This window comes from Scyliorhinus torazame, chromosome 1 (genome assembly GCF_047496885.1).
Source record: "Scyliorhinus torazame isolate Kashiwa2021f chromosome 1, sScyTor2.1, whole genome shotgun sequence".
Lineage (NCBI taxonomy): Eukaryota > Metazoa > Chordata > Chondrichthyes > Carcharhiniformes > Scyliorhinidae > Scyliorhinus > Scyliorhinus torazame.
The window spans coordinates 292,272,456-292,296,917 of record NC_092707.1 but is presented as its reverse complement, the minus strand read 5'-3'; the positions used below and the strand labels follow the sequence as shown (position 1 = coordinate 292,296,917).

The window sequence follows — 24,462 nt, the reverse complement described above, 5'->3', positions numbered from 1 at the left end:
TATATTCAAGACTGAGTTAGACATATTTTTGATTGACAAGGGAGTCTGGGATTATGGAGAACAGGCAGGAAAGTGGAGTTAAGGCCACATCAGATCAGCCAAGATCTTATTGATTGGTGAAACAGACTTGAGGCCGAATGGCCCGTTCTTGCTATTTCTTGTTTTTATACACCCAAAAGTGTTTTGAAATGCACAAGGATGAAGACTCAGAAGTACACAGCATAACTGACTAATGCAGAGCAATAATTTACAAACGCCAAAAGTACAGAATTAAGAAATGGCTTCCAAGTGAATAGAAATTGTTATTGGATTGTAGCATGCTTTGGTCAGACCACACCTTGTTTGGTTTTGGTCGCTGAGAAACAAGAGGCATTCAAGCATTGAAGGCATGAGATTGATCCCTAGCATATTAGAGCTCTGAATTATAACTAAAGACAGGATAAACATAAGCTTTTCATTGTGGAAACGTGGTGTCTGAAAGGGAATCTTTATAGAGGGATACAATTATGTGAAAAAACATTCATCAATCAAAAATATTACTGAATTAAACCACAGGAGTGGGCGCGGAGCACATCCAAAGTCGGAAAGGCAGATTTAAGTTCCAGTGAACAATCAAAACTTGGAATGGACTCTTAGGTAGGGATAAAGACCCTGATTATTCATAAAGAACCAGATGCAGCAAGGTGGCGGGGTTAGATGAATTAATTAATATGGCCTTCCTCCTCTTAGTAAATGTCTTATGCCATTGAAAATGATCTATTTGTGGTCAGTAAAAAAAACACTCCTGGAAACTGAGCAGCAAACACTCAGTGATAGAGGATACAGAAAAGACAGGAGAACATGGCTCACAACCAACATAACGGTTACCAAGGGCAACCAGCACTTTAGACCCTGAATGAATCCAGTGAGGCACTGTAGAGGAGCACAAACAAGAACATTCGCGGTCAATCACAATAAGATGCCTTGGGTGATAAACACCGACTGGTTGGGGGCCCACACACAGTGACAGTGATGATGGATGCTGACCAGCCTGAACTGCTTCCGCCAGGCGGAAAAGAGCTGGGCCCTGAAGCGGCTCGCTGACGGAAGTGACGCTCCTGTGCGTTAGTAACCGTTGCCAAGGTAGCAGGTTGCTAGGGGATGCCGGCGCGCTCTCACATTGATCTCACTCATTCCCCAGCCTGCCGCAATGACTACTGTCTTACCGCAGCAGGACAACAGCAACACCTACACATTCTCCAGCCGCCCGAGAGCCCTACAGGAGAGGAAGAAATATCGTCAGGAACAGCACCAGCAGCCGTGAGTAAGGGGGAGGAATGGCAGAGCTGGTAGCTGTGAGAGGAGGATAGAGACTGGAGCAGGGGGGAGGCTGGAGCAGAGGGGAGGCTGGAGCAGGGCATGGGGTCAGCACTGAGACTGGAGCAGGGCATGGGGTCAGCACTGGGACTGGAGCAGGGGGAGGCTGGAGCAGAGGGGAGGCTGGAGCAGGGTATGGGGTCAGCACTGAGGCTGGAGCAGGGTATGGGGTCAGCACTGAGGCTGGAGCAGGGTATGGGGACAACACTGAGGCTGGAGCAGGGTATGGGGGCAACTCTGAGGCTGGAGCAGGGTATGGGGTCAGCACTGGGACTGGAGCAGGGCATGGGGTCAGCACTGAGACTGGAGCAGGGCATGGGGTCAGCACTGAGACTGGAGCAGGGCATGGGGTCAGCACTGAGACTGGAGCAGGGCATGGGGTCAGCACTGAGACTGGAGCAGGGTATGGGGTCAGCACTGGGACTGGAGCAGGGTATGGGGTCAGCACTGAGACTGGAGCGGGGTATGGGGGCAACTCTGAGGCTGGAGCAGGGTATGGGGGCAACACTGAGGCTGGAGCAGGGTATGGGGGCAACACTGAGGCTGGAGCAGGGCATGGGGTCAGCACTGAGACTGGAGCAGGGCATGGGGTCAGCACTGTGACTGGAGCAGGGTATGGGGTCAGCACTGAGACTGGAGCAGGGTATGGGGTCAGCACTGAGACTGGAGCAGTGCATGGGGGCAACACTGAGGCTGGAGCAGAGGGGAGGCTGGAGCAGGGTATGGGGTCAGCACTGAGACTGGAGCAGTGCATGGGGGCAACACTGAGGCTGGAGCAGGGCAAGGGGTCAGCACTGAGGCTGGAGCAGGACATGGGGTCAGCACTGAGACGAGCAGGGTATGGGGGCAACACTGAGGCTGGAGCAGGGTATGGGGTCAGTTGTGAGGCTGGAGCAGGGCATGGGGTCAGCACTGAGACTGGAGAAGGGCATGGGGTCAGCACTGAGACTGGAGCAGTGCATGGGGGCAACACTGAAGCTGGAGCAGGGCATGGGGACAACACTGAGGCTGGAGCAGGACATGGGGTCAGCACTGAGACTGGAGCAGGGTATGGGGGCAACACTGAGGCTGGAGCAGGGTATGGGGGCAACTCTGAGGCTGGAGCAGGGCATGGGGTCAGCACTGAGACTGGAGCAGTGCATGGGGACAACACTGAGGCTGGAGCAGGGCATGGGGTCAGCACTGAGACTGGAGCAGGGCATGGGGTCAGCACTGAGACTGGAGCAGGGCATGGGGTCAGCACTGAGACTGGAGCAGGGTATGGGGTCAGCACTGGGACTGGAGCAGGGTATGGGGTCAGCACTGAGACTGGAGCGGGGTATGGGGGCAACTCTGAGGCTGGAGCAGGGTATGGGGGCAACACTGAGGCTGGAGCAGGGTATGGGGGCAACACTGAGGCTGGAGCAGGGTATGGGGGCAACACAGGCTGGAGCAGGGCATGGGGTCAGCACTGAGACTGGAGCAGGGCATGGGGTCAGCACTGTGACTGGAGCAGGGTATGGGGTCAGCACTGAGACTGGAGCAGGGTATGGGGTCAGCACTGAGACTGGAGCAGTGCATGGGGGCAACACTGAGGCTGGAGCAGAGGGGAGGCTGGAGCAGGGTATGGGGTCAGCACTGAGACTGGAGCAGTGCATGGGGGCAACACTGAGGCTGGAGCAGGGCAAGGGGTCAGCACTGAGGCTGGAGCAGGACATGGGGTCAGCACTGAGACGAGCAGGGTATGGGGGCAACACTGAGGCTGGAGCAGGGTATGGGGTCAGTTGTGAGGCTGGAGCAGGGCATGGGGTCAGCACTGAGACTGGAGAAGGGCATGGGGACAGCACTGAGACTGGAGCAGGGCATGGGGTCAGCACTGAGACTGGAGCAGTGCATGGGGGCAACACTGAAGCTGGAGCAGGGCATGGGGACAACACTGAGGCTGGAGCAGGGCATGGTGTTAGCACTGAGGCTGGAGCAGGCCATGGGGTCAGCACTGAGACTGGAGCAGGGTATGGGGGCAACACTGAGGCTGGAGCAGGGCATGGGGTCAGCACTGAGGCTGGAGCAGGGTATGGGGACAACACTGAGGCTGGAGCAGGGAATGGGGTCAGCACTGAGACTGGAGCAGTGCATGGGGGCAACACTGAGGCTGGAGCAGGGTATGGGGTCAGCACTGAGACTGGAGCAGGGTATGGGGTCAGCACTGGGGCGGGAGCAGGGTATGGGGTCAGCACTGGGACTGGAGCAGGGTATGGGGGCAACTCTGAGACTGGAGCAGTGTATGGGGGAAACTCTGTGGCTGGAGCACGGCATGGGGTCAGCACTGAGACTGGAGCAGGGTATGGGGGCAACTCTGTGGCTGGAGCAGGACATGGGGTCAGCACTGAGACTGGAGCAGGGTATGGGGGCAACACTGAGGCTGGAGCAGGGTATGGGGGCAACTCTGAGGCTGGAGCAGGGCATGGGGTCAGCACTGAGACTGGAGCAATGCATGGGGGCAACACTGAGGCTGGAGCAGGGTATGGGGTCAGCACTGGGGCTGGAGCAGGGTATGGGGTCAGCACTGGGACTGGAGCAGGGTATGGGGGCAACTCTGAGACTGGAGCAGTGTATGGGGGAAACTCTGTGGCTGGAGCAGGGCATGGGGTCAGCACTGAGACTGGTGCAGGCTATGGGGGCAACTCTGTGGCTGGAGCAGGGCATGGGGTCAGCGCTGAGACTGGAGCAGGGCATGGGGTCAGCACTGAGACTGGAGCAGGGTATGGAGTCAGCACTGAGACTGGAGCAGGGTATGGGGTCAGCACTGAGACTGGAGCAGGGTATGGAGTCAGCACTGAGGCTGGAGCAGGGCATGGGTTCAGCACTGAGACTGGAGCAGGGCACGGGGTCAGCACTGAGGAGGGGAGATGCTGGTGCAGGGTATGGGGCAGCACTGAGGAGAGGGCTGGGTGCAGGGGCAACACCGGAGGGAAAAGCCTATTGCAGGGTATGGGGGAACACTGAGGAGGAAAGAGACTGCTTCAGGGTATGAGAGCAATACTGAGGAGGCTGGTGCAGTGTATGGCATCAGCACTGAGGAGGGGAGAGACTAGTGTAGGTTATGGGGGCAACACTGAGGAGGAGAGAGGCTGGTTCAGGGTAAGGGTTCAGCACTGAGGAGGGGGGCTGGAGCAGGCATGGGGAAGGGTATATTGGATGAATATGTGGTTGAAGAGATGGTGTGAGGGGGAGGGATTCAGATTCCTGGGACATTGGGACCAGTTCTGGGGGCGGTGGGAACAGTACGAACTGGACGGGTTACACCTGGGCAGGACCGGGACTGATGTCCTCGGGGGTGTATTGCTCGAGTGGCTCGGCAAGCTTTTTGAGCAGAGTGCGCCCATTCTTTGTGCAGCAATCTCGCTAGCCTGGCAAATCGTCACTGCCTTTTCCTGCACAAAATCTTTCTCCCGCAATAATATTGCCCGACGCTTATCATCAAGTAAATCAAAAACAATTTGGTCGTGGATTAGCGAGGATTTCAGGTCATTGAAGTTGCATGACTGGGCCTTCAGTCTCAAGTCTGTAACAAAACTGTCAAAATATTCATTAGCCGAGGCATAGATTTAAGAGCAGGGAGGTTATGCTGGAACTGTATATAACATTGGTTCGGCCACAGCTAGAGTATTGTGTGTAGTTCTGGAATCCACATTCTAGGAGGGATGTGATAGCACTGGAAAGGGTGCAGTGGTGATTTACCAGGATGTTGCCTGGGCTGGAGAGATTTAGCTATGAAGAGAGATTGGATAGACTGGCGTTGTTTTCCTTGGACCAGAGGAGACTGAGGGGGGACATGAGTGAGATGCATAAAAGTATGAGGCGCATAAATAGACAGGAAGAAACCTTTCCCCTTGGTGGAGGGATTAATAACCAGGGGGCATAGATTTAAGCTAAAGGGCAGGAGGTTTAGAGGGGATGTGAGGAAGAACCTTTTCACGCAGAGGGTGATGGGAGTTTAGAACTCGCTGCTGAAAGGGTGGTGGAGGCCAAGGCATACAAGGCCATGGGCCAAGTGCTGGGAAATGGGATTAGAATAGTGAGGTGATTGTTTTTGACCGACACACACACGATGGGCCAAAGGGCCTTTTCTGTGCTGTAGACGTCTATGACTCCATGACATTTCTTCACTAAGAGGGTGGAATTCTCTACCACACAAGGTTGTGGAGGCCAAATCATTGAATATACCCCAGAAAGAAGGAAATAGATTTCTAGACTCTTAAGGTATTGAGGGGTATGACGCTGAAGTATGGTGTTGGGATAGAAAATCAACCATGATCATGTTGAATGGTGGAGCTGGCTACAAAGGGCCGAATGGCCACCTCCTGCTCCTATCTTGTATGTTTCTATGATTAGGTGAGGAGAGTATTGGGCAGTAACAGCAGTGATTAAGGGAGGGATAAAGAATGAGCAGCATCAATGAATTGGGGCTGAGCAAAGTGGGTAGCAACATTTGGAGTCTTTTATAGATAAATCTCAGGGTGGTAATCAGACAAAAAAAAAACACATGCAAAGAAGGAGACATTAAGACTGGTGACCAAAAGCGTGCTCAGAGGTAGGTTATGAGCGACATTGTAAAAGGAGAGAATAATGGAAATCTTGTGGAAGGAATTTTGTAACTTGGACCTGGATCTAATGCTTATCAGCCTGACACATCTCTGGCTAAAAGAACAACATTCAAAGTCGCTGATTTAACTGCAAATGTCATATTTAATCTGCCGTGCTGACTAACGTTTAAACATGTGCTATCTGACCTTCCTAGGTCAGGTGACACCATGTGTAGTGTATCTTATCCAATTTTTAAAAAGTTATTCATAGGATGTAGGTGGCGCTGGCTGGGCCTGCATTTGTTGCCCATCCCATCCCTAATTGTCCTCGAGAAGGTGGTGGTGAGCTGCCTTGAGCAACTGCAATCTAAATACCGTATAATATCGATTATATTGAAGTCCACACACACAATCAGCTGCCATCGGGACACAGCCAATTGTGGAAGAAGGGAAATGAGGATGCATAAGAGGCCAGACTCGCAAAAACACCGAATTCACAGCCGTTTTAAGCTGTAGGCTGGGTGAGGCCATAGAGCAATTTGAACATGAGATGTGTGGATTTTAAAATTGAAGTATCACTGGATTTGATGACAATGTAGGTCGACAACAACAATCACATTTAAATAGCTTATTAAACACAGTAAAATAGCCAAAGATGCTTTAAAGTGCTATTACGTAAATCACTGAGCCGCATGATAGATGGCCAAAGGCTTGATCAAAGGAGTAAGTTTTAAGGAACATCTTAAAAGAGGAGTGAGAAAGATGATGAGGGTTAAAGCGAGAACTCCAGAGCTCAGGGCCAAGGCAGCTACAGCACAACCATCAATCGTAGAGCAGTTAAAATTGGGGTTGAGTTAAGAAGCCAGAATTCAAAGAATGTAAAAATCTCAAAGGCTTTTAGGACTGGAGCTGTCCAAAGTGATGGCGATGGACTAGGCATGGAGGTTTTTAAAAACAAAAAGAAAACTGAAGTATCATCTGATTGGAGCTGATGTAGGAGCGTTTTCAGAAACTGAGTATTGAGCTGTTTTTCACGTGAGGGATTCTCCTTCTTAATTGCTGCTCAGCTAGCACAAAGACTCGCATGACAGCAACTCTGGTTCAAGTCTTTATTTTCCAACGTACATGGGAGAGCAATCTGGAGCAGGCTCATTTACATTGTTCTTAGTTCGGTCATTATACAATTTTCAGAAGCCCACCTCAGCTGGGCATGGGCGCCAACCATTACTGCTATAGATGATATACATTGACCAATGTAATTTACTCTCAGGCTGCATGGGACTGCATGATCAGCTCATGGACAGTTGGGTACTTGTGCATGCTCTTCTGAAGTTTTCCAGACCCCATTATCTACGGCCCTTGTTTCTTTGTATATACAATCCCCCATCTTAACCTGGTTCCTGACTGGAACCATTGTCGGTATTCATAATGGCTGGCTGGGGACTGCTGATAAAGAATGTTTCTGCTGAACAGCTAGCTGATTGTTTGTGTCTCTACCTTCCTAAAGAATGTGGCCAAATTAGCTAGCTATGTCCCATTATGCCTCACGAACATATCACTGTTAACAAAGATTTGTATGCTATATTGCTGTTATGCTTTACGAATACTGTTAATACTTGCTGTAGGTGTCTTTATTCAGGTCGTACATTCCCTGGTAATTTATAGTTCTATTTGTTAATTCTACTTCTGTGTGCTAAGCAAGTTAATACTGTCAGCTTTCCCCTTCTTATCATATTTCTCTTTATCCTATCTACTTTGATCTACTGGTCTTTGTTCCAAGCTGCTCTGAGTCCCTTTGCAGGAGCCATGTCAGGTCAGCAAACACAGGGGATGGATGGTGAACAGGATTTACAGCAGAGTTTTGGGATGAGCACAACTTTATTTATGGTGGTAGGTGGGAGACTGGTCAGCTGTGCATTGGAATAATCAGGTTTGAATGACATGGGTGAGGCTCTCGGCAGCAGATGAGCTTCGATTGTGTTGCAGTCATGCAACATTGGGAGGTGGACATAATTTCAGTAATGTTATGGATATGTGGTTGGACGTTCATAGCTGTTTTAAACACCACATCAAGGTTGCAAACAGTACTAGTCCACTTAAGATAGTTGTAAGGGATGAAAAGTGTGGTCGAGGAAAGGGGCTTTTGGCAGGGTACTCCAGTTTTTGAAATCTTTCATTAGAGAATGGGTGCCAGCAGGACATACGGGAATGGGGCAGAGGCCACGGGGAGGAGATGAACAGGGGAGAGGGGGGGCGGGGAATAGGGTCCACGGCTGGGGTCTGGGCCGTGACAGCCATTTCCTTTCTATGTCAGTCAATGTTTTATAAAGATTTAGGATTTGAGCCAAATTTATAAAATTATTCACCATTATTATCACTGGCTTTCCATTTCAACTGCCCACAGCTGTGCAAGGGGAAGCAATTCATGTAGGGGAGGGTAGAGAAAGAGAGCGAGATGAGTGAGTTAGTGCAGAGATAAGTAGGGGTGAGAGGGTATGAATGAGTGTGGGCATCTGAATGGGGAGGGAGTGGCACAGTGGTTAGCAGGGACCCAGGTTCCATTTCGGCCTTGGGTGAATGTGTGGAGTTTGCATGTGGAGTTTGTACCGTCTCCCAGTGTCTGCGTGGGTTTCCTCCGGGTGTCCGGTTTCCTACCACAGTCCAAAGATGTGCAGGTTAGGTGGTTCAGCCATTCTAAATTGCCCCTTGGTGTCCGGGGATATGCAGGTTGGGTGGATTGACCATGATCAATGCACGGGGTAACGGGGATAGCACGGGGGAGTGGGCCTAGGTAGTGCGCTCTTCCAGAGTGTCAGTGCACTCAATGGGCTGAATTGCCTCCTTCTACATGGGCTGAATTGCCTCCTTCTACACTGTCAGTATTTTATGGATGCTATAGTATGTGTAAGTGGGTTGGGAGGACACAAGTGAGTGAATGAGTGGGGATGTGAAAGAAAATGAGAGTTTGGAGAGGCAGGTTGGGAAGAGATGTATGTGGTGGTGGGGGTTACAATGTGTGTGAGTGTGCTTTTGTGCATGGGGAGGGCTTCACTGAGTTTTCTGTCACCATTGACTATGGAGAATTTGGCTGAAATCTACATGAGCACATAAAAGAAGAAAATTATTTTACAAAGTACTTATAAAACACAGATTTTCATACTTTGGATGATGTATGTCAATCTTTAGTCCATAAACTTTAATAACATCAAAAGTTATTATAGCACTTTACTGCTGCTTTGTTTTTACTGGCATCTAGGGTCACCTTATTTTCTTTCATTCATGGGATGTGTGGTATCACTAGCAAGGCTGGCTTTTATTGCCGATCCCTAATTACTGAGATGAGAAGGTGGTGGAGTTAAAATGGAGTCACAGTGGAATATAATTTGCAAAGCACTGTCGTAGTCCTTTACTTCACTTTGCATACACATTGTGGTAAACACCACTGATCATACACTGCATGTATTATGGTACTGCCATTGTACTCCAGCCATTACAGTAAATCCCGGCCTGCTGGCTTCACCCAGCAGGCTCTGTATAAAAGTGTATGGTCTCCTACGCTGCCCCCATTCTGGTTCCCAGCTGCAGGAGGCTTAACATCTAGCACAATAAAGCCTCAATTGTTCACCATTCGTCTCGTAGTCATTGATGGTACATCAATTTATTGTGCTAGAGTTTGAAGATGAACGTCTTACTCAAGCCGGATCGCCTGGAGCTGAACCCTCACGCAGCCGACGCCACAGCCACTTTTGAGCACTGGCTAGCCTGCTTTGAAGGATATCTCGGAGCATCCACAGAAGTCAGCTCCGACCCACAGAAGCTCCAAATACTCTACTCCCACAATTTTTCCTCCTCATTTGGGACGCTCCCACTTACACGGAAGCGATGGAACTGCTAAAAGGGCAGTACGTCAAGACTGTTAAACAGGTGTTCGGCAGGCACCTACTGGCCATGAGACGGCAACTCCTGGGGGAGTCCCAGGACGATTTCCTGCGTGCTTTGCGGATACGTGGCAGAAACTGTAATTGCCAGGCGGTGTCGGCAGTCCAACACACACAACTGCTGATCAGAGACGCCTATGTCACGGGCATTAAGTCCAATTACGTCCGCCAGCGATTATTAGAGGGGGGTACACTCGGCCTTACAGAGACTGTACAGCTTGCTAACTCCTTAGAAGTGGCTTCCCGCAATCTGGAGTCCTACACCTCCGACCGTGCCGCACCTTCGTGGGCGTCATGGGCCCCACCATCATCCGACCCGGGTGCACCACCAGCGACTATCACCGCAACCCCCACCCCGGCAGCGCCCGTCCCCCCACCGGATCCACGACTGGGTGAAGAAGGAGAGGACAACACGCTCCTGGAGTCGCAGGTACCCACATCGGCGCCCACACCACAACCGGGACTGAGGCGATTGCAGCGGAGGGTCAAAGCCCCCGACAGAATCGACCTGTAACGTCGCTTCACCCCCGCTGGACTCTTTTTTTTTTTTTTTAAACAGGGGGTGAATGTGGTAAACACCACTGATCATACACTGCATGTATTACGGTACTGCCATTGTACTCCAGTCATTACAGTAAATCCCAGCCTGCTGGCTCCACCCAGCAGGCTCTGTATAAAAGTGTACGCTCTCCTGTGCTGCCCTCATTCTGGTTCCAGCTGCAGGAGGCTTAACATCTAGCACAATAAAGCCTCAATTGTTCACCATTCGTCTCGTAGTCATTGATGGTACATAACGCAGCTATGTTCCATTATGTTGTTAGTACAGACATCATGCTGTATTATATGCAGTAACTGCATTGAAAGCTGAAATGCCGATGTCACTTTGGTGATTTTATACAAATGTATTGATCCAAAGTCTTGACTGTAATAGAAGGTCAAGGTGGGCAAAACTAAAGTTTGTACCCACTTGAAATCTAATAATTCCACTCATTTGAAATCATAAAAAGTGCTGTAATTACATGATTGCTTGTCACAAAAAAAGTCAGACATGCTTCAGCTGCTCTCATCCCTGATTTTATAAATATTCATTTTTTTAGTCTGATGTATGTTTTATACACCAACTTGCGCTGAAACACTGAACAATATTTTATATACTTACAGCCTCAAGCTTACGCGCATCATGGCAAGTATTGGAGCCAAAAGGGAGCACCTCCTTCCCCCTCTGCTCCTAATAACCACTCTCTGGCAGGGCTTGGGAATCAGGACAATAAGCCAGAATGTGTAGAGACTGGGGATGAGCATGGTACCAGGATCAGGCTGGCTAAGAGGAAGGGTAGGCTGGGGGGGCCGATCTCTGGCCCTGGAGGTCTGGAGTGTATCTTCTTCAATGCACGGAGTATAACAGGTAAGACAGATGAACTTGAAGCCTTGATTCACGCGTGGAACTTGGATGCAGTTGCTGTAATGGAGACTTGGTTAAAAAAGGGACAGACTGGCAGCTAAATATTCCAGGATATAGGTGTTTTAGGTGAGACGGGGAGGAAGGTAAAAGGTGGGGGAGTTGCAATACTGGTTAAAGAACATATTACAGCTATACAGACGGAGGACACTATGGAAGAATCAAGCTTGTGGGTAGAACTCAGGAAGGGGGCAGTCACTATGAAGGGGTGTACTACAGGCCTCCCAACAGCCCACCCACTGGAAGTTGAAGAACAGATATGTAAGCAGATTCTGGATAGATGTAGAAATGATAGGGTTGTTGTAGTGGGAGACTTTAATTTTCCTCATATTGACTGGAAATCCCTTCGGGCTAGGAGTCTGGATGGTGAGGAATTTGTTAAGTGTGTCCAAGAAGTTTTTTTGGAACAATATGTGGATAATCCGACTAGAGAGGGGGCTATATTGGACCTAGGACTAGGGAACGAGCCTGGCCAGGTCATCAAAGTTGCAGTGGGAGAACATGTGGCGAGCAGTGACCACAATTCCATAAGCTTTCGGATACTCATGGAAATGGACAAGTGTTGTCCTACGGTTAAGGTGCTAAATTGGGGGGAGGCTACCTACAACCAGATTAGGCAGGATTTGGAGGCTGTTTGGGAGAGGCTGTTGAGGGTAAATCCACATTTGGCACGTGAGAGTCTTTTAAGGAGCAGTTGATGGGAGTGCAGGACAGGCATGTGCTGGTAAAAAGGAAGGGCCGGAAAGGCAGGATTCGGGAACCATGGATGACCAGGGAAATTGAGAATATTATCAAAAAGAAAAAAGATGCATATGTGAGGTACAGGCAACTAAAAACCGATGAAGCACTTGAGGAATACAAGGAAAGTAGAAAAGAGCTCAAGCAGGGAGTTAGGAGGGCAAAAAAGGGTCACAAAATGTCCTTGGCAGACAGGATTAAGGAGAATCCCAAGGTATTCTATATGTATATTAGGAACAAGTGGTTAGCTAGAGAAAGAGTTGGTCCACTCAAGGACAAAGGAGGAAATTATGTGTAGAACCAGAGGAAGTAGGTGACGTCCTTAATTAATATTTTGCATCGGTATTCACAAAGGAGAGGGACACGTTGATTGGTGGTGTCTCAGAGGGATGTATAAACACTTTAGAACAGGTCATTATTATGAGGGAGGAAGTGTTAGGTGTGTGAAAAAGCATTAAGGTAGACAATTAGCTATGAGGAGAGATTGAATAAATTGGGATTGTTCTCCCTAGAGAGACGGAAGCTGAGCGTCGACCTGATAGAAGTTTATAAAATTATTAGGGGTATAGATAGGGTGAACAGTTGGGGGCTTGTTCCCAGGGCGGAAATGACAATTACAAGGGGTACAAGTTCAAGGTGAGGGGGGATAGGTTCAGTGGAGATGTGTGGGGGAAGTTTTTTTTTTTTTACACAGTGTGGTGGTGGCCTGGAATGCACTGCCAAGCGAGGTGGTTGAGGCAGATATGTTAGCGACCTTTAAGACTTATCTGGATAGGCCCATGAACAGACTGGGTATAGAAGGATACAGGCGGTTGGTCTAGATAGGACACGTGATCGACACAGGCTTGTAGGGCCGAAGGGCCTGTTCCTGTGCTGTATTGTTCTTTGTTCTCGCAAATTTCCCAAGTTTATACTCTTTTCCCATCAATTCCAATTATGACAACTCGGGTCAGTAGCTAATGGTTTATACTTCTTTACATCGTTTTGAGCCACTCTCAAGTTACGAATGCTCACTTGGCATCTTGCTCACTGTTACGGGGCGCAATGACAGAATGGTATCGTCATTAGATTAGTAATCCAGGGGCCTAGACTAATCTTCTGGAGACATTAGTTCAAATTCCTCCAAGATAGCTTCTAGAATTTAAACCGTTTGTCAATGAAGGTGACCATGCAGCTATCATTGATTGATTGTCATAAAAATCTGTTTGATTCACTAATGTCCTCAAAAGAAACCTGCCACCCTTACCTACATATGACTCCAGATCCACAGTAATTTGGTGTAAGGTTTAGATATAAACCCTTCTTTACTCTCTGGTCCAAATTCTTAATTTCTCTCTCATTTTAAAAATAAATTTAGAGTACCCAATTATTTTTTTCCCAATTAAAGGGCAATTTAGCATCGTCAAGCCACCTACCCTGCGCATCTTTGTGCTGTGGGGGTGAAACCCATGCAGACACATGGACAGTGATCCAGTGCTGGGATCGAACCGGAGTCTTCAGCAGCATAGGCAGCAGTCCTAACCACTGTGCCACTGTACCGCCCTAAATTCTTAATTTATAACACTTGGGTCCTCAGTTGTGCTGATGTATAAATGATTTGGATATTGGAATACAAAGTAACATTTTTAAATTTGCAGATGATACCAAGTTTGGAATGTGACAAACAATGAGGATAATGCCAAATGAATACTACAAAATATAGTCTAGAATTGGCATACAAGTTGCATATGTAATTTAATAAAGAAGTGTGAGATGATGCATTTTGACAGAAGGGGGGAGCGACAATATATACTTGGTTAAGATACATTTCCATGATGAGGTAAGACAGGACTAGCTAAGCCAGAGCTCCCTAAATGAAGAAAGATAGCGAGTAAGATTAAGCAAACGACATATCAGGTTAATAAGAGAATCAAAACAAGATAGAAAATGCAGAGGGGAAGCAAGGAGGGAAAAAAAGAAATGAGAAGCGATTGCCAGCTAAAATAAAAGGGAATCCAAATAGAAAATCCATGAGCTCTTCACAATTCTTTGGAGATGTGTGAAGTAAGTAGAGTTGGGTTGCCAGATCTGGCTGAATGGATTCCTTATCACATTACCTCACACCTCTTGTGTCCTTGTATTATAGCTGGGATTTTCCAGTCCCACCCACCAGGGTACTGGAAATCCCCACCCGAAGTTGTTAGCTCTTTGACCAGTCTGTCAAATTTTCTGTCCCTCCTGTGACGATTCCTTCCATAGGCAGGACGCAAAAATCCCAGCCCATAAACTGGAGCTGGGCCTTCGGGAGGCCATATTCGGGGTGCCGGATCAGCCGGGGTTGGAAACGGGTGCGGAGGCAGATGTAGTCTTCGCCTCATTGATCGCCCGAAGGCGGATCCTGTCAGGGTGGAGATCAACCTCTCCACACCGTGTCCAGGAGTGGCGGGGGAACCTGCTGGAATTTGTGACTTGAGAAGGTCAAATTTGAACTGAGGGAAGGATGGAGGGGTTCTACAATTCATGGGCGTCATTCATTATGCATTTTGAGAATTGGATTACATCGAACATTAGTGGTGGGGGGGGGGGGGGGGGGCTGGGAGGGTTGGGGGGAGGGGGACTGTATGTGTTAACGGTGACTATGGGCGATTCCTGATTCCTTTTTGTCAATTGTTTATGTTAACATGCAGGCCAATGTCAGGGGTTTGGTGGGAGGATGGGATCGTTGTTATTGATATGGGGATTGATATTGCATTTGTTACTGATTATTGTTGGTTGCAAATTTGGGAGAAAATGTGAAAAAGGAGGAGAATAAATATATTTTTTTTAAAAAGAAGAAAATTCCAGCCTTTGGTGTTCGCCGTGTTCACAGGAGTCTGTGTTAGGACCCCTATTCTTCTTGATAAATATTGGCGACCTAACGTTTGGTATAAAGGATACAATTACACAATTTGCGGATGGCTCGAAACTTGGAAATATTGTGAACTTTGAGAAGGATAGAAGGACACAGATCGGTGGAATGGACGAACAACAGCAAATTAAATTTAATGTCGAGAAGTGTAAAGGAATTCATTTTGGTAGGAAGAACATGAGACAATATAAAATAAAGGATACAATTCTAAAAGGGATGCAGGAGCTGTCTATATTGCAATAACCATGGAAGATGGCAAGGAAATTGAGAGCGTGGTTAATAAACATAAAGGATCCTGGGCTTAATAAATAGGGACTTGGAGTACCAAAGGAAGGAAGTTACGATAAACATATATAAAACACTGATTTGGCCTCAACTGGGGTATTGCATTCATTCTGGGCACCACACCGTTGGAAGGTTGTAAAAGCATGAGCGAAGATGCAGAAAAGATTCACAACAACGGTTGCAGGGATGAGAATCTTCAGTTATGTGCATGGATTGGAGAAGCTGGAGTGGTTCTCTATAAAGAAGAGAAAGTTGAAAGGAGATTTGATTGATGTGTTTAAAATCGTGAAGTATCTGGAGCATATAGGAAGAAACATAACATAGAAAAATACATAGAAAATAGAAACAGGGGAGGGCATTTAAAAACATAAATTTAGAGTACCCAATTGTTTTTTTTTACAATTAAGGGGCAACTTAGCGTGGCCAATCCACTACCCTGCACATGTTTGGGTTGTGGGGGTAAGAACCACTCAGACACGGGGAGAATGTGCAAACGCCACACAGACAGTGACCCAGGGCCAGGATCGAACCTGGGTCCTCTGCGCCGTAGGCAGCAATGCTAACCACTGCTCCACCGTGCCGCCCCAGGGGGAGGAGGGCATTTGGTCCTTTGACCCTGCTCTGCCATTCATTATGATCATGTTGATCATCAAGTTCAATACCCTGACCCCCCCCCCCCATTTCCCTTGATCGCTTTAGCCCATATCCCTAATTCCTTTTTGAAATCTCACAACGTTTTGGCCTCAACTACTCTTTGTGGTCATGAATTCCACAGATTCACCAGTTCCTGGGTGAAGAAATTTCTCCTCACCTCAGTCCTAAAAGGTTTACCCCTTATCCTCAAACTATGACCCATGGTTCTGGACTAACCCACCATCAGGAACATTCTTTTCTGAATCTACCCTGTTTAATCCTGTTAGAATTGTATACATTTCTATGAGATCCCCCCCCCCCCCCCTCACTCTTCTAAGCTGCAATGAATATAATCCTAACCAATTTAGTCTCTCCTCATATGGCAGTTTCGGCATCGCAGGAATCAGCTTGGTAAACCTTCACTACACTCTCTCCATAGCAAGAATACCTTCCAGTTGCTGGAAGGGCTGAATGCCAGATTGTACCAAATAAATGTGAATGGCAAAAAAACAAAGGTGACGTAAGGAAATCATTTTTTATTCAGCGAGTGTTTAGGATCTGGAATGCACTGACATTATGCTAGAGGCAGATTCAGTCAGCCATGACTTGCAAAAGAGAACGAGTGACTTATCTGAAGAAATAAAATTGAAGAGCTACCAGGCAAAGGCAGGGCGGTTGAACTGGTTTGAGTGTTCTTACAAACTTTGTATGAATATGACTAGCCGAATGGCCTCTTTTTGTGCTGTGACTGTTTTATGATTCTATGATTGGCAAAATTGAGAGGGCATTAGGAAACCATGTGGGATCTTGGGCTTCATAATTGGAGATATTGAATACAGAATTGTTACTGCACAGAAGAAGGAGATCATTAGGCCCATTGTTGCTGCACTGGCTCTCCAAACAAACATAATAATAACAATCTTTTTTATTGTTGCAAGTAGGCTTCCATTAACACTTCAATGAAGTTACTTTGAAAAGCCCCAAGTCGCCACACTCCGGCGCCTGTTCGGGTACACAGAGGGAGAATTAAGAATCTCCAAATTACCTACCAGCATGTCTTTTGGGACTTGTGGGAGGAAACCGGAGCACCCGGAGGAAACCCACACAGACAGGGGGAGAACGTGCAGACTCCGCACAGACAGTGACCCAAGCCAGGAATCGAACCTGGGACCCTGGCACTGTGAAGTCCCTTAGTGCTATTCCTCTGCTTATTTCCTGTCCCCCTGCACGTTATTTCCATTCAACTAATCTAATGCCCTCATGAATGCCTCAAATTAACCTGTCTCCACCACACTTCCAGACAGTGCATTCCAAACCTGAACAACCTGTTACGTGATACAACTTTTTCTCACATCACATTTGCCTCTTTTGCAAATCACTTTAAATCTATGCCCTCTTGTTCTTGATCCCTGTTTACCCTGTCCAGACCCCTCATAATTTTGAACATCGCTATTAAATCTCCTCTTAGCTACCTTCTCTCCAAGGAGAAAAGTCCCTACCTCTCCAATTTATCCCCATAACTAAAGTTTCTCATTCCTGGAACAATTCTTGTAAACCTCATCTGCGCTCTCTCCAATGTGTTCACGTCCTCCCTATCACGTGGCCCAGAACTGCACACAATACTCCAGCTGAGGTCTAAGTTTAGCATAACCTCCTTGAAATTGTACTCTGTCCTCATTAATAAAACTCAGAATACAAATGCTTTAATTGCACTCTCCATCTGTCCTGCCACCTTCAATGATCTATGGGCATATACACCCAGGTCCCGCTGCTTCTGCACCCCTTAAGAATGTTACCACTTATTTTATGTTGTCTCTCCATGTTCTTCCTACTAAAATACATTACCTCACACTTCTCTGCTACCAATCTGCCCACTCCACCAACCCGTCTGTGTCTTTTTGAAGTTCTAACACTGACCTCTTCACAGTTTACAGTACTTTCACATTTTGTGTCAACTGAAAACTTATCCTGTACGTTAGATTATTAATATAGATCAGGAAAAGCAAGGGTCCCAATATCGAGCCCTGTGGAACACCATTGTAAACCACCCCATCCTCCAGCCCGAACAATACACATTGAGCATTACTATCTGCTTCCTATTATTCGGCCAATTTTGTATCCACATTGCTACTGTCCCTTTTATTCCATGAGCCATGACTTTTCTCAAGCCTGTTGCGTGTGTGGCACTGCACCAAATGCCTTCTGAAAGTCCATGTACAACAGTGATTCCCCCATTGACCTAAAAGTCAGGAAGTTATACTGAACTTTTAGAAAGCTCTGGTTGGGCCACAAGAAGAGTGTTGTGTCTATTTCTGGTCACACACTTTGGAAGGATGTGATGGTGTTTGAGAAGTTACAGGGGAGATCAACCAGAATGGTTCCATGGATGTGGAATTTAGCTATAACGTTAGGTCAAATAATCTGGGGATTATCTTGCAGCACAGAAAGTTAAGGACAGATCTGATTGGTGTGTGCAAGTTCATGATGGTCTACAAATTCTGTTCACTCATCCTCTCTACACCTCTATGGCTCTCTATCGCGCTTCCTCCTTTTAACACGCTCTTTGAAACCTACATCTGTGAAGATTTTGGTCATCTGTACTAATATCTCTTTTTGTGGCTCCAATGTTATATTTTAGAACATCTCTGTGAAAGGACCTTGGAACATTTTATCCCATTAAATGCATTATATAAATTCAAATTGTTTTTGTTATTAGATATTTAAAACAGTGAGTAATTGAGCCAGCTCAGATTCGATGGGCTGAGTGGCCTCCTTCTGTATTGTCACTATTCATTGGTTCATAGAATCCTAGAATTTACATTGCAGAAGGAGGCCATTCGGCCCATCAAGTCTGCCTCGGCCCTCAGATAGAGCACCCTACGTAAACCCATGCCTCCACCCCATCCCCGTAAACCCAGTAACCTGACCTAACCTTTTGGATACTAAGGGGCAGTTTAGCATGGCCAATCCACCTAACCGGCACATCTTTGGATTGTGGGTGGAAACCGGAGCATCCGGAGGAAACCCACGCAGAACCATAGAATTTACAGTGCTGAAGGAAGCCATTCAGTCCATCGAGTCTGCACCGGCCCTTGGAAAGAGCACCCTACCTAAGCCCACACCTCCACCCTATCCCTACACCTCCATCCTATCCCTGTAAAGCCACCTAGCCTTTTTTGGACACTAAGGGCAATTTAGCATAGCCAATCCACCTAATCTTTGGACTGTGGGAAGAAACTGGAGCACCCGGAGGAAACCCATGCAGACCCTGGGAGAATGTGCAGACTCCGCAGAAAGTCACCCGAGGCCGGAATTGATTCTATGAAAAAGAAAAGCTTTTCTCTTTAGCCGATACAAGGACTAGAAACTAGAGGAGACTGATTCAAGATTTTAAAGAGATATAGAGGAGAATGTGAAGAAGAACTTTTTCTGTAGCAGTGAGTGTTAATGACCTGGAGCTCACTTGTCTCGAAGGCTGGTGGAAGCAGAGATGGTCAATGATTTCAAAAGAAAATTGGACAGGCACTTGAGACAAATAAATTTCTAAGTCTAAGTTGTGGAGATGCCGGCGTTGGACTGGGGTGAGCACAGTAAGAAGTCTTACAACACCAGGTTAAAGTCCAACAGGTTTGTTTCAAACACTAGCTTTCGGAGCACTGCTCTTTCCTCAGGTGAATGAAGAGGTAGATTCCAGAAACATATATATAGACAAATTCAAAGATGCAAGACAATGCTTAGAATGCGAGCATTTGTGGTTAAGTGTTTACAGATCTAGAGATAGGGGTAACCCCAGGTTAAAGAGGTGTGAATTGTCTCAAGCCAGGACAGTGGGTAGAATTTCGCAAGCCCAGGCCAGATGGTGGCCTGGTCATCCCCCACCATATGGCCTGGGCTTGCGAAATCCTACCAACTGTCCTGGCTTGAGACAATTCATAAGAACTAGGAGCAGGAGTAGGCCATCTGGCCCCTCGAGCCTGCTCCACCATTCAATGAGATCATGGCTGATCTTTTGTGGACTCAGCTCCACTTTCCGGCCCGAACACCATAACCCTTAATCCCTTTATGCTTCAAAAAACTATCTATCTTTATCTTAAAAACATTTAATGAAGGAGTGTTGCTCTTTTTAACCTTAGTCTATTTGCTCTGTTTAGGTCACCTTTGCTCATGAGTCGCCAGGTATCTTTATGATACCGCCACGTGGTTCAAGTTCAGGTTATGATTAATAATACAGCACACCGCTTAGCAAGGATTAAAACAACGGTCATTTATTATATACAACAAGCAATATTAATACACTAATACTACTATTTATATAATAAACCTATCACTACTGGCCAATACTTAACTTAGGACGAGCCCACCAGGTCAGGGAAACGAGTGGCTTGTCCAATCATATCTGGCCCGCGGGATTCAAAAGGCTGCTACAGGTCGGTGGCTAGATGTCTCTACCGGATAGTGATCGCTGGATTCAAACTTACACTTGCCGGTGGCTGGTCTTGCGAAGGTCTCGAGCAGGCGAAGAGGAGAGAGAGAGAGATCTGAACTTGGACCTTCACTTTTATAGGGCCCAGATGCTTCCCGCCTCCCGGGGCGGCCCTTGACCCTGAGTCCCAAGTGATTGGATTATGTCCCCAATCTCTGGGGTCGATGTGTCCAATGGTGAGGCGATTCCTCGATCAGGGGGTGGTCGCTCACCTGTCTTTGTTTCGGCCACTGCAGGCGCCGACAGGTCTGGCCCGGTATTCAATTGCTAATATGTTGCAATTGTTCCCGGGGATAGCCAATATAACTGTGGATGTCTGAATATATTGGCTGCAAACAGTCCTGAATGCAACTGTGAATACCTGGGTTGATGGGCTGTTGATAGCCCTGAGTATCGATCTGGGCTACCTTCCCAGAGCCGAATATGCAAAACTGTCTGCAGCTGCCTGCTTGTGTCTTCTTGGCTGCTTTTCCCAGCAGTCTTTCGGGTTAGCCGTTTTAAACTGGGTTTTGGCCAGATTAATCGGAACGCAGCCATTTTACGTGGCTACAGGAGCCTCTACTGCTTCACTGGGCAAGGAATTCCATAGATTCACAACCCTTTGGGTGAAGAAGTTCCTCCTAAACTCAGTCCTAAATCTACTTCCCCTTATTTTGAGGCTATGCCCCCTAGTTCTGCTTTCACCCGCCAGTGGAAACAACCTGCCTGCATCTATCCTACCTATTCCCTTCATAATTATTTTCTGTTTCTATAAGATCCCCCCTCATCCTTCTCAATTCCAACGAGTACAGTCCCAGTCTACTCAACGTCTTCTCGTAATCCAACCCCTTCAGCTCTAGGATTAACCTAGTGAATCTCCTCTGCACACCCTCCAACGCCAATACGTCCTTTCTCAGGTAAGGAGACCAATACTGAACACAATACTCCCAGCTGTGTCCTCACTAACACCTTATACAATTGCAGCAGAACCTCCCTAGTCTTAAACTCCATCCCTCTAGCAATGAAGGACAAAATTCCATTTGCCTTCTTAATCACCTGTTGCACCTGTAAACCAACTTTTTGCGACTCATGCACTAGCACACCCAGGTCTCTCTGTACAGCAGCATGTTTTAATATTTTATCATTTAAATAATAATCCCTTTTGCTGTTATTCCTATCAAAATGGATAACCTCACATTTGTCAACATTGTATTCCATCTGCCAGACCCTAGCCCATTCACTTAGCCTATCCAAATCCCTCTGCAGACTTCCAGTATCCTCTGCACTTTTTGCTTTACCACTTATCTTAGTGTCGTCTGCAAACTTGGACACATTGCCCTTAGTCCCCAACTCCAAATCATCTATGTAAATTGTGAACAGTTGTGGGCCCAACACTGATCCCTGAGGGACACCACTAGCTACTGATTGCCAACCAGAGAAACACCCATTAATCCCCACTCTTTGCTTTCTATTAATTAACCAATCCTCTACCCATGCTACTACTTTCCCCTTAATGACATGCATCTTTATCTTATGCAGCAACCTTTTGTGTGGCACCTTGTCAAAGGCTTTCTGGAAATCCAGATATACCACATCCATTGGCTCCCCGTTATCTACCGCACTGTTAATGTCCTCAAAAAATTCCACTGAATTAGTTAGGCACGACCTGCCCTTTATGAACCCATGCTGCGTCGGGCCATGGGACAATTTCCATCCAGATGCCTCACTATTTCTTCCTTGATGATAGATTCCAGCATCTTCCCTACTACCGAAGTTAAGCTCACTGGCCTATAATGACCCGCTTTCTGCCTACCTCCTTTTTTAAACAGTGGTGTCACGTTTGCTAATTTCCAATCCGCCGGGACCACCCCAGAGTCTAGTGAATTTTGGTAAATTATCACTAGTGCATTTGCAATTTCCCTAGCCATCTCTTTTAGCATTCTGGGATGCATTCCATCAGGTCCAGGAGACTTGTCTACCTTTAGCCCCATTAGCTTGCCCATTACTACCTCCTTGGTGATAACAATCCTCTCAAGGTCCTCACCTGTCATAGCCTCATTTCCATCAGTCACTGGCATGTTATTTGTGTCTTCCACTGTGAAGACCGACCCAAAAAACCTGTTCAGTTCCTCAGCCATTTCCTCATCTCCCATTATTAAATCTCCTTTCTCATCGTCTAAAGGACCAATATTTACCTTAGCCACTCTTTTTTGTTTTACATATATTTGTAGAAACTTTTACTATCTGTTTTTATATTCTGAGCAAGTTTACTCTCATAATCTATCTTACTCTTCTTTATAGCTTTTTTTAGTAGCTTTCTGTTGCCCCCTAAAGATTTCCCAGTCCTCTAGTCTCCCACTGATCTTTGCTACTTTGTATGTTTTTTCCTTCAATTTGATACTCTCCCTTATTTCTGTTGATCTCCTATTTTCTTTCTCTGTCAGTCTGGCCTCAATAAAAGTTGAGACGGATTCGCACGTAAACAGAAGTTATTTATTTAGCTTGCAAGCTTAATCATCTTACAGAATGTAACAGGACGTCCTGCCTCTTACACTCCAGAAAACGACTGAACTACCAGACAAAGGGATCTCTGCAAAATCAGTTCAAATGGTATCAAGTTTCACATACTCGACGGACATAGGTCAGCCTAGGTCCCTCCTGACCTGTTCGATCTATTCTGATTGGCTCACTTCCAATCCCTTTCTCTGGCCCCTATCAATGAAGCATCACCCTCATAGACACACCTCTTCCTGCTTTTTCCATGCGGTCTCAAATTCCTTTGTCCCTAACTGCAAAAATCAAAGTGGCTTATTTCTACATTACATTAACTAGTAACTCTAAAGTAACTATTTTATATCACATTCGTCATTCCCTCCTTTTATCATTCCATGATAACCGAACTATCCAATCTATAGCTACGGTTCCTCATCTAAAAAGATTCGTCGCTGCATTTCCAATTCCTGTCTTAGCCCCCCTTCATCTGCTTCACCCTCATGGATTTTAACAGTTAAATTTTTTTGGCCGGTGATTGGGGTGGTGATCTGATCCAGTGCACCCCGCATTCTACCCATCACACATTTAAGGATGGCCAGGCCCACAAAGATGCAGCCGATAGCTACCACTAGATACATGGCCATATTTATCAACCAGTCCTTCCATCCTCCAAATCCCCAGTTACCCCAAGAGCCAGGATCCTGCATCCCGTCCAAGTGATCCCGTATGCGATCCATAAATTTAGTGATGTTAGCGGTCAAGTCTTGAACACCCATAATACACTTGCCCTGTACTATGGCGCATACCCCACCCTCACGGGCCAGAAGATAGTCAAGAGCATACCGGTTCTGCATTGCAAACAACCGTAGCTGAGACAACTCCTTAGTTATTGCCCCGAGGGCTCCCAAGGTTTCATTTCCCAAAAGGGTAAGGCCGCAAATAAAATAATTCCGATCACTAACAGCCAAGGAACCCCCCACACCTCCCAGTGTCAATACGCTCAGAATGCCCCACCCGGCTGAGTGGCCCCGGTTGGGTGCAAGAACCTGAGGTTTTTTCCAGTTCTCGCAAAATTCAGCAGAGACTGCCCGGCGTGCTAACTGATTATGCAGGTTCCACGCCGAAGGGCAGGGGACTGTGGTAGGGACTAGAGTCCCTATAGCAATTCAGCGGGGAAATGGGGTGACAAAACGTTGGTCGCCGTACCATTAAATAAAAAGTAGTATCCTTGTTCCGTGTGGAGACTAGCATCACAATCAGTATATCGGTTGCGTAAGGACCTCCCAGTAGCCCAGTTTATCCAATTTTGAAATGCCCATTCGGGCCGCCCAGCAATGCGGAAAGCCCTATTCCCGACAGTGATATGAGAGACATTCGCCCAGCCACAAAGGAGCTGGAGGCCAGCGTTCAATGGAACGCAAGTGGTGCTATAACAAACGCATTGGCCAGACGCCTGGGTGATATGACACCTCCTGTCCGTACAGGTGGGAAACAGACATGTTATATTTGTGTCCACCTCTACCAGCAAACAGCCATATCCTTCACTGCTGAAGCAATTCTCGTACGACCGGGAATCCCTATTGGGAGTGAAGTGGCTAGGTATGTACGCCCTCCACCGTCGCAGCTTATCGTACTGTGAGTGGGGA

General features: G+C 47.1%; 1 protein-coding gene across 1 annotated transcript in view; it reads left to right on the top strand.

Annotated features, from left to right (window-relative positions):
* Nucleotides 1–1,123: 1,123 nt before the first annotated feature.
* The window catches only part of rsph3 (radial spoke head 3), a 165,538-nt gene continuing 142,199 nt past the window's right edge, over nt 1,124–24,462 (top strand). Inside the window, exon 1 of the mRNA XM_072507548.1 lies at nt 1,124–1,299. Coding sequence (XP_072363649.1) covers nt 1,190–1,299 — 110 coding nt within the window. The 5' untranslated portion in view covers nt 1,124–1,189. The remainder of the gene's footprint in view (nt 1,300–24,462) is intronic.